The sequence below is a fragment of the Mobula birostris genome, chromosome 9 (assembly GCF_030028105.1).
Source record: "Mobula birostris isolate sMobBir1 chromosome 9, sMobBir1.hap1, whole genome shotgun sequence".
NCBI lineage: Eukaryota > Metazoa > Chordata > Chondrichthyes > Myliobatiformes > Myliobatidae > Mobula > Mobula birostris.
In genome coordinates, this window is record NC_092378.1 from 13,587,359 (window position 1) to 13,598,515 (window position 11,157).

Below are 11,157 nucleotides of genomic sequence, written 5' to 3' on the forward strand. Positions count from 1 at the left end.
CACCTACACTATGCTCTCCTCTCACTGCTGCCATCAGGAAGAAGTTACAGGAGCCTTAGGATTCAGACGACCAGGTTCAGTAACCGTTTTTACCTCTCAACCATCAAGCTCTTGAACCAGAGGGGTAACTTCACTTGCCCCAGTACTGAAACGTTCCCACAACTTATGAACTCACTTTCAAGGACTCTTCATCTCAGGTTCTGGATATTAATTGCATATTTATTTATTTATTATTATCATTTCTTTCTTATTTTATATTCACAGTTTGTTGACTTTTGCACACTGGTCGTCTGCCCTGTTGGTGCGGCCTTCTATTGGTTCTATCATGGCTTATTAAGTATGCTCACAAGAAAATGAATCTCGGGGTTGTATATGGTAACATGTGTGTACTTTGATAATAAATTTACTTTGAACTTGAACAACATAAGGATGTGCTGGGGGTAGCCGACAAGTGTCAGCACACATTCTAGCAGCAACAGAGCATAGTTTTAACCTTTAATTAATTGCAACTTCAACTCTTACAGAACTGGTTTAACATTGATTCCAGAGACAACTTAGCTTGATAGTGCCCGCCATCTGTACAAGTTCACTGCACTTGTTCACACTTCCTTTGCAAAACATCTGATTCAGGGTTGCTCTGTGCTGCGTCATTTGAAAGGACAAATCAGTGGAGAGTCTCTGACTGACCATTTAGCCCAACTCTTAAAGACGGTGGTCAGCCTGTTGCAAACTGACCTGGGTTGATGGACTGAAAACAAAACTAGCACATTGAGCTTCTACTGAACAAAGAACGGCTTCTAACAGCTGACTATGATATCTGTGCCAATTAGCTTAGACAATCCTGGAAAACCAATCACATCTGATCACAGAAGGAAAGAAAGGGAATATCTAGTAAATACAGGGGCAAGCATACAATGATCCATGCAAGGAACCACAGAGGTCTAATAACTCCAATGACTTTATACAAGGTATGTTACCAAAACTGGATGGTAGGGTGGAGAAACGTCTCTACCAAAGAAGCTGTAGGATGCTCCTTTCCTCTGCTAGTCTGCAGGTCACCATCGGGCAAGGTGTAGCACCCGTTTAGCCCCCCACCCACAGTTTTGGTCACACGAAGCCACGGGAGCAGGTGGTGGATGGTCATATGAGCAGCTGGTGCATATCACAAGTTCTAGTTATGTGACCAATGACGCCAGACAATCTCTGAAGAGTACTGATAGTGGCTTGGTGTCACTCGTCTTGTAGAGACACTGTACAGTAGAAGGCAATAGTAAACTACCTCTGCAGAAAAAATTTCCAAAAACAATCATGGCCATAAGACCATGATCACCTACGTCATACGACATATAATGATAATGAGTATCAAAACCTCTTTGATACGACCACTTTCAGGTGGTTATGCAACCCACTTAAAATAATGGGAATTTACATGTTGATCAACTGGGATGAGGAGAGATGATAAAAGGTTTAAACTATATAGAAGCAAATGACTTTGTGACAGATCAGTCAGGTATCACTTCTGCAAGAGCATGAAAAAGGTGTCTGCAAGGATCAGCAACATTGCAGGGGAAGTGCACGTGAGTTGGGGATATCGACGCAAAGGAGACCATTATAACAGCAGTAAATGCCAGCTTTCAAAGAAATTCTAGGCAGGTTTCAACTTGTACAGCTAGGGGCCAACACCAGGACAAGCTGTATTCAGAACTGTTTGCATAGGAGTTGGAATTATACTTAGTTAAGGGTTAAAATCTTGCGTCATATTGTTCGAGAGACTGGGCGGAGCTAAGATGTTGTCAGAGAGTAGTTTCTTCGAGCTCATCTGTGAAACAATTTCATTTCTTTCCTTTAATGTTTTTTTTTCTCGTTTTCAAGGTAGATGGGGTTCTGTCAGAGTCTGTGATCTATAGCTACTCTCAAACTTTGGTTCTTTACAGCCATGTCTCCTGCTCCCACAGCTCACTGCCCCGCCATCTTTGATATCCTGAGTGTGCAACCTGGAAGACACACGGCTTCAGGGTAAGACCCTGCAGCCCTGTGGGCAAACCAATTCTATACCAGTGCCTAAGAAGAATAATGTGGGCTGACTTAACGACTATTGCCCAGTGGCACTCACATCAACAGTGATGAAATACATTGAGAGGTTGGTTATGACTGGACTGAACTTCTGCCTCAGCAAGGACCTGGACCCATTGCATTTTGTCTATCGTCACAATAGGTCAACTGCAGATGCAGTCTCCATGGCTCTTCACACGGCTTTAGACCACCTAGACAACACAAACACCTACGTCAGGATGCTGTTCATCGACTATAACTCAGCATTTAATACGATCATTCCCACAATCCTGATTGAGAAGTTGCAGAACCTGGGCCTCTGTACCTCCCTCTGTAACTGGATCCTCGACTTCCTAACCGGAAGACCACAGCCTGTGCAGATTGGTAATAACATATCCTCTTCACTGACGATCAACACTGGTGCACCTCAGGGGTGTGTGCTTAGCCCACTGCTCTACTCTCTGTATACACATGACTGTGTGACTAGGCATAGATCAAATATCATCTACAAATTTGCTGATGATACAACCATTGTTGGTAGAATCTCAGGTGGTGACAACGGGGCGTACAGGAGTGAGATATGCCAACTAGTGGAATGGTGTTGTAGCAACAACCTGGCACTCAAGATCATTAAGACAAAAGAGCTGATTGTGGACTTCAGGAAGGGTAAGACAAAGGAACACATACCAATCCTCATAGAGGGATCAGAAGTAGAGAGATTGAGCAGCTTCAAGTTCCTGGGTGTCAAGATCCCTGAGGATCTAAACTGGTCCCAACATATTGATGTAGTCATAAAGAAGGCAAGACAGCAGCTATACTGTATTAGGAGATTGAAGCGATTTGGCATGTCAATAAATACACTCAAAAACTTCTATAGTTGTACCATGGAGAGCATTCTGACAAGTTGCATCACTGTCTGGTATGGAGGGGCTATTGCACAGGATCGAAAGGAGCTGCAGAAGGTTCTAGTAAATTTAGTCAGCTCCACCTTGGGCACTAACCTACTAAGTACTCAGGACATCTTTAGGGAGCGGTGTCTCAGAAAAGCAGCATCCATTATTAAAGACCTCCAGCATCCAGGGCATGCCCTTTTCTCACTGTTACCATCAGGTAGGAGATGCAGAAGCCTGAAGGCACGCACTCGGTGATTCAGGAACAGCTTCTTCCCCTCTGCCATCCAATTCCTAAATGGACATTGAATCTTTGGACACTACCTCACATTTTTTAATATACAGTATTTCTGTTTTTGCACATTTTTTGATAACCTATTCAACATACGTAATTGATTTACTTGTTTCTTTATTACTATGTTTTATTTTATTTATTTTTTCTCTCTCTCTGCTAGATTATGTATTGCATTGAACTGCTGCCGCTAAGTTAACAAATTTCACGTCACATGCCAGTGATAATAAACATGATTCTGAATTTCAGGTTGTGTTCTGTATACATTCTCTGATATTAAATGGAACCATTGAAGTACAGAAACTGCAACAATATATCGGTATTGTAACACTTATCATATAATGTTACATCAACTGTCTGTTATTGTTTCTTGCAGTATCTTATGCTATGTTATTTATGGTTGTTTGAGGTTGTTATAGCTGGGGGGAGGTGGGTGTAGTAATGGGGATAAGCACCCACTACCTACAAAATGCTCTCAGTGGCATTTACCTCAAATAGCCTCTAACAACTAAGTCCAGCTCCTGGCCTTCACATGTAACTTAGCTACTAAGCACAGCAGAACAGTTTCTATTGATAGGAGAAGGGACAAAGGCAGGTTACTGGCACCTTAAAACCAGTCGCTTTGGGCAGATGGGGCTCATCAGCCATGGTTGGCAGCTCATCTAGAAGGAAAACGTAGGAAACAGTAGGAAACTTTGTCACATGGTGTGAGCAGAATCCTCTGCAGCTTAATGTGAAAAAGACTAAGGAGCTGGTGGTAGACCTGAGGAGAGCTAATGTAGCGGTGACCCCTGTTTCCATCCAGGGGGTCAGTGTGGACACGGTGGAGGATTACAAATACCTGGGGGTACGAATTGACAATAAACTGGACTGGTCAAAGGACACCGAGGCTGTCTACAAGAAGGGTCAGAGCCGTCTCTATTTCCTGAAGAGACTGAGGTCCTTTAACATCTGCCAGACGATGCTGAGGATGTTCTACGAGTCTGTGGTGGCCAGTGCTATCATGTTTGCTGTTGTGTGCTGGGGCAGCAGGCTGAGGGTAGCAGACACCAACAGAATCAACAAACTCATTCGTAAGGCCAGTGATGTTGTGGGGATGGAACTGGACTCTCTGACGGTGGTGTCTGAAAAGAGGATGCTGTCCAAGTTGCATGCCATCTTGGACAATGTCTCCCATCCACTACATAATGTACTGGTTGGGCACAGGAGTACATTCAGCCAGAGACTCATTCCTCCGAGATGCAACACAGAGCATCATAGGAAGTCATTCCTGCCTGTGGCCATCAAACTTTACAACTCCTCCCTTGGAGGGTCAGACACACTGAGCCAATAGGCTGGTCCTGGACTTATTTCCTGGCATAACTTACATATTACTATTTAACTATTTATGGTTTTATTACTATTTATTATTTATGGAGCAACTGTAACGAAAACCAATTTCCCCCGGGATCAATAAAGTATGACTATGACTATGACTATAAGACTCTGATCTCAAACCTCCGCTGCCTTGTGACTATACCCACACAAGGGGAAGGCTTCGGGAGTAAACCCCAAGAAAAAATCCCAGAGCTGGAGTCCCTAAGGCAAATCTATATTGAGTTCAATGCTGACTGGCAACTCCCATGTCACTGCTGGTGCCAAAATGTATCGGTCTCCGTCGTTCCTTTGGGTTCATCAGATATGTGGAGGGGTGAGCCTGCTGCATCGGCAACAGCTTGCTCTCCATATTATACTGCCCTATCTTGGTATCTAGGACACACTATCCATGGTCCACCTCGACCAACTGAGACCTCGAAGACTCGTTGATGACTCATGGTGAGAGTATGGATAGGGTTTTCATGGCAAGATACAGAAGTAGATAGCAGGCCTTTCTTCCGCACAGATACTGCTGTTGCCCATGTTGGGACCCGGCCAGATTCGAACTCAGGACCATCTGCCTCAAAGTCCAGTGCTGATGCCACTACACCACCAGTCATGTGATGTGCATTGTATTACTTGGGTTTAACTAACTTTTAAAAATAATGGCGTTATGCTGCTCTACAACTTCTAGCTTGCTTTACCCCACACGAAGAGATTCAGGACTGGGTACAGATAATGACTATATGGAAGAACCATTTAAAGATTAGAAAAGGAGGATTTGGAAAGGAGAGTGAAAACCCAGGGTATAGGTAAGATGAGGGTCAAATAGCAAGGGAAATGTCTTGAATGTCTGTAAAGCAGACACCAGAAGGCAACGATAGTGACATCGAAACACAATTTAATGAGAAGTCTGCATTACCTGTTCCAAAGCTTCTCTGTAAGTAATGCTTTGTGTAGTCCCTGTGACTGGGCTGTCGTAAATGATGGCAACTTGGTCTCCCCGCCCACTTTCAACATGATGATCTAGTGCATTATAGCACACATTAAGTTCACCATCAGCAAACCTGAAATACATAGCAGAAAGGCAAGCATTTCTTGAGTTTCCTCATTAACTCAGTTGAACTGTGCATAAATGTTTATTGCTGGGTCAGTAGATGGCTCTTCAGCATCAAACCCTTTGAAGATTTGTATACTCTGGGTAAATTCAGTGATTATTTTATTATACTGTATGGGAGATATAACATCTCCACTGTTTCTACCAGGACTCATTATTCTCCCATACCAGGTTCTCTCTCTGTCATTGCATGTGTGGAACAAAAGGAAATATCCACCACATTTCTTTCTTTTTCTCTCTTTCTCTCTCTCTCTCTGTCTGTCTGTCACACACACACACACACAGGGACCTGTGTGAAAACTGATTGATGGATAACATTAACAATGTTCAAGTCCTCCATTACTCTCATCCCACAAAAATATAAGATGCAAATTAGTTCTGACTGAAGGACACGGTTATTTAGAATCAATGCAGTTCAGGGAGGAAAGTTGACAGATTACTTGCCGGAGGGTAAGAAAGAGGCAGCTCACTTTGGATAAGCAGTCTTTTATGGAAAATGAAAGATGAGTCATGCAGAATGAATGGTATGACAGAAGAAAACTTATCCTATTAGATGAGTAACCCAAATCTTGGACTATTTATCCAGAGGCAAGAGTTCAATTCCCATCATGGGCAACTTAAATTCAAGTAATTAAATAATTCACAGGGTGGGGGGAGGGAGGGCTGCTACCAGTAACTGTGGCTACAAAACTACTAAAAGACTTGGGCAACACAAACACACACACACACACACACACAATGCTGGAGGAACTCAGCACATCTGGCAGCGGTTATGAAAGGAAATAAACATTTGACCTTTCGGGTCATCAGGACTGGAAAGGAAGAGGATTATGAAAGGTCTCAGCAGAAAACATCAACTGTTCCAAGTGAATAGCATTTTGCGAGTGTGTTGTAGACAAGGATTGCAGAGATCCAAAAAGGCAGCTTGCCAACATCCTTCTAATGGGAATAAAGGATGGAAAATGTTGTCTTGCATGCAAAGTTTATTTTCTTTTATAACAAAAGTTAAAAGAAAAGCTAGGCATCCTACAAATAATACTGATTGACAGAATAACTGGTATCTTTCAAAAGGTGTTTAACCATCTGTAAAAAGAATAGTTGAAAATACGAGGAAAAGTATCACCTTAGTTGATACGTAAACACAAGAGATTCTGCAGATGCTGAAAATCCCAAGCACCAAACACAAAATGCTGGAGGAACTCAGCTGGTCAGGATTATCTTTGGAGAGGAATAAACAGCTTTTGATTTGAGCCCAGACCCTTCACTAGGATTGGAAGGAAAGGTTTCTGGTGAGTTCCCCCTTCCTTTCCAATCCTGAAGAAGTGTCTTGGCCTGAATCATCGACTGCTTATTCCTCTCTATAGACACTCTCTGACCTGTTGTGTTCCTCCAGCATTTTGTGCATGTTGATCACAGCGGATAACTCTTTTAGACAGCTAAAACAGACATATTGGGTTAAATGTTGTAACTTTGCTGCAAGCACCATTGAGCACATCTACAACAAGTGTTGTCGCAGAAAAGCAAAATCCGTCACCAGGACATGCTCTCTTCTCACTGCTGTCATCAGGAAGGTGGAACAGGACCCACACCACCAGGTCCAGGAGCAGTTATTACCCCTCTATCAGGATCTTCAACCAAAGTGGATAACTTCGCTCAACTTCACTTGCCCCATCATTGAAATGATCCTATAACCTATGGACTCACTTTCAAAGACTCTTCATCTCGTGTTCTCGATATTTATTGCTTATTCATTATTTCTTTATTTTGGCATTTGCAGTATCTTGTCTTTTGCACACTGGTTGAATGCCCAAGTTGGTGCATTAATTTTATTATGGTTATTATCCTATTATGGATTGAGTGTGGCTTCTAGAAAATGAGCCTCGGGGTTGTATATGGTGACATATATATACTTCGGTGATAAATTTAGTTTGACCTTTATGATGATTCTATAAACATATTTTTATTTGAAATAAAGCTATATTGAATATTGATTTAAGAACCCTTCTTGTGCCATCTGAACCATTTTGTAAATTGACTCAGTCTACCTAAACTTTTTGATTCCACGTGTTGGCTCCAAATTACTGATGCAAGTGCTTTAGATTCACTGATGAAATATTATGTTTAACCAGGAATCTGCAGTTGCAATGACAACGAATCTAGCACCATCACAATGAATGACAGACACCAACCATCGAGCATATCTACGTGAAATGCTGTCATAGGAAAACACCATCCATCACCAGAGATCCTCAGCACCCAGGCCACACTCTTTCCTCGCTGCTGCCATCAGGTAGAAGTGCCTCAGGACTCACAACACCAGGTTCAAGCAGTTACTACCCCTCAACGATCAGGCTCTTGAACAAAAGCAAATAACTACACCCACTTGTCCATCCTTTGAGATGTTCCCACACCAATTATTTCACTTTAAAGACTCTTCATCTTATTATTTCCTGCTCTCCTTATTTATTGCCATTTATTTATATTTGCCTTTGCATAGTTTGTTGTCTTCTATGCTCTACTTACTTTTTCATTGATCCTGTTTATAGTTACTATTCTATAGATTTGGCGACTATGCCTGCAGGAAAAAGAATCTCGATAATAGGTAGTGACATACATGTACAGTACTCTGATAATAAATTTTATGTTGAACTTTGAACATTAAACGATACAAAGTCTGGTGTTGCTGTCTATGGGCCTCCAGTTAGCTGTGGCAATCCTTGAGGATGTAATAGACAGAGAAAGTGACTTGTTGTCAACAGTAATTTACTGAGACCGATTTTTTTTACCACTCTTAATTGCACAAAAACGTAGTAAGACATCCCAAGCAGCTTGACGAGCGTTATCAAACATGACAGCTTAGCACAAAAGAAATATCAGCCCTAGTATCAAAAGCTTGGTCAGAGCAATAATTTAAGAGCTGCATCTTAAAGACAGGAAGAGAGACAAAGACTGGAGAAGGAATTATAGAGGTTACATCATTCGCTAAAGGCATGTTTTTTTGCCAGTGGTGGCAAAGTAATTTACTTGCAATACAAGGGCAGATATCTCACAGGTGTCTTACATAGATGGCGATTAAAGACACTGGGAGTGTAATTTCCTGCCTAAATGTTAAAATATAATGCAGACTTTTTTTAAATCAAGGCTTCGGTAAAACTGGAGTGGAAAGCAAACTTACACGCATGGGGAAGGTGAGAAGTACCAGGTGCATGTTGGGACACAAACGCAAATACCACATGACCACAACTGCGCTAAAGGCGGCCAGCCAGAAGTGATGCGCAATATTCAAGCCTAGACGAAGGCACAGTTCTGCAGGAATGAGCATGAAGTAATATGACATTATAGGAATCTAATCCTGTTCTTCCAGCAGAATGTGATCTGTGATTTATCTCACGGTTTAATATGACATCAAAGATGCCATTCAATGTTGAATGGCCTCTTACTCACTTGCTGCAACATATTTGGCCCAAAGTGCCTAAACTAACTCCCAGCGCAGTAGTCCCATCAGTCCCATTCTCTTTATTTCCCAGTCAACATGCAATCCAGCCTTTCTCGCGTGCTCATCATGTCTGGGTTGATGCCTTTTTTTCCAGTTAACTGCTCTCTGGGCTAATTTACAGTTCACCAAGTAACCCGTCGCATGTCTTCAGGCGGAAGTTGAGCGCGCGGGGTAATTCATACAATCAACGGAAGATTATGGACACGATCAACACCGGACGTCAGGATTGAACGCAAATCCCTGGTGCTGGGAGGGAGCAGCTCTAACTTGGAAATACTTCTCGCTAAACAACCATTAAAAACTGTTTTACTGTTCATTTTTGTTGATATTCCAGTTATTTTTGTTTAAATTTCAAACACCACCTTAATTTCATGAGCGTATACAATCTTGATTTCGCTTCAGGTAGCGTTTTTTTAAGTTATTACCGTTTTACCTCCTGAAAATTTGTCACCTTAATCTCTCAGTCATATCTCTTTCAGAATTTATCAGTTGGCACCAGCAGTGAACTGCCGACTGTCCTCCCACGTGGGTACTGTTAATGGATAACTAACATCCGCCTTTGGCAATGTCCCCAGTTCAAATCCACTTTCAGCTCGGTCGCATACCACTCCGGGAAAGATGAAACGTTTACAGCCAGCAATCTCCCGGATGCCGGCACGGGGACATTTAGTCTTTACAGAAGTTCCTTCTGTTACAGTAACTTACCAGCGCACAAAAGGCGGGTTTGAAAAATCCAGAGTCTTTTGCCACGGTTTGAACCAGACAATGTCTTGGGCACATTCGCTCCAAAAGTCTTCTGGTTCCTCGACAGATCTGCGAAACGCATCCTCGTAAGTTGAGTCTGCGACTGAACAGCTTAGAGAGCGGTGAAAACTCCGCCGCGTCCCGTGATTCTGGAGCAAGCAGGGAGTCCCGATGAGGTATGCCGAGCGGACCCACGCAGTCCTAAACCCCGCGCCGGACCACTGCAGCCGAGCCCTCCGCACTATCCCGCCGCTACAGTCAAGCCTACAACCTTCTGTTCCCAAGTGCACAACTTGTCGGATCAGCTCGGAAAGTCTGACCAAGGACAACCTATTCGCTTTCAGTGAATTCAGTTGCATTTTTCCCCCAGAACTTTACTCGCAGCTTGGCAACTCAAAGTGCTCAACCTTACAAAAGTGCTATCGTCACAATGAGAGGATTTTGCCATGATTAACGCCACCCAGCGGTAGAGGAAACCGAAATTCATTCCCCCTCCCCACCTGCGAATCTTACCTAAAACAAAGTGAAAAGGCAGAATGGAAAGTGAATGCGCACGTATACAAAACCGCAAACACGAGGAAATCTGCAGATGCTGGAAATTCAAGCCACACGCATCAAAGTTGCTGGAGATGCTGCCTGGCCTGCTGCGTTCACCAGCAACTTTGATGTGTGCGGCGCACATATAAAAGTTTCATTTCGCAAACAACAGGAATTCTGCAGATGCTGGACATTCAAGCAACACACATAAAAGTTGCTGGTGAACGCAGCAGGCCAGGCAGCATCTCTAGGGAGAGGTGCAGTCGACGTTTCAGGCCGAGACCCTTCATCAGGACACCTCTTCCTAGAGATGCTGCCTGGTCTGCTGCGTTCACCAGCAACTTTTATGTGTGTTACTTAAAAGTTTCATTTCACCGCTTCAAGCAGTGCTTTTCCTTTTACATCCCGCTTGGTTAGAGTCAGAGCTGCTGAGAGTGGGAAATCAAATGGGAATTCTCTGAAAGCTTCTGATTAGTACAGTACTTGGGAGCGGAGCAGCACAGCACTGAAACAATACCAGCCGTTCAGCCCTACTCGTCCATTCCGACCAAAATGCCCACCTAAACGAGTCCCAATTGCTTACGATTGACACACATTCCTCTAAAACTTTTCTCATTCACATACCTGTCCAACTGTTTATTAAATTTTTTATAGAAAACCTACAGCAGAATAC

The 11,157-nt window shown here is 43.0% G+C and overlaps 1 protein-coding gene across 3 annotated transcripts in view; it reads right to left on the reverse strand.

The window, feature by feature from the left end:
• The window catches only part of acss3 (acyl-CoA synthetase short chain family member 3), an 84,784-nt gene extending 74,421 nt beyond the window's left edge, over positions 1–10,363 (reverse strand). For all 3 annotated transcript variants that reach the window (XM_072267496.1, XM_072267495.1, XM_072267494.1), the window contains exons 1-2: positions 9,909–10,363; positions 5,513–5,657 (exon numbers count right to left, since the gene is read on the reverse strand). In XM_072267496.1, coding sequence (XP_072123597.1) covers positions 5,513–5,657; positions 9,909–10,306 — 543 coding nt within the window. In that variant the 5' untranslated portion in view covers positions 10,307–10,363. The remainder of the gene's footprint in view (positions 1–5,512; positions 5,658–9,908) is intronic.
• Positions 10,364–11,157: the final 794 nt, after the last annotated feature.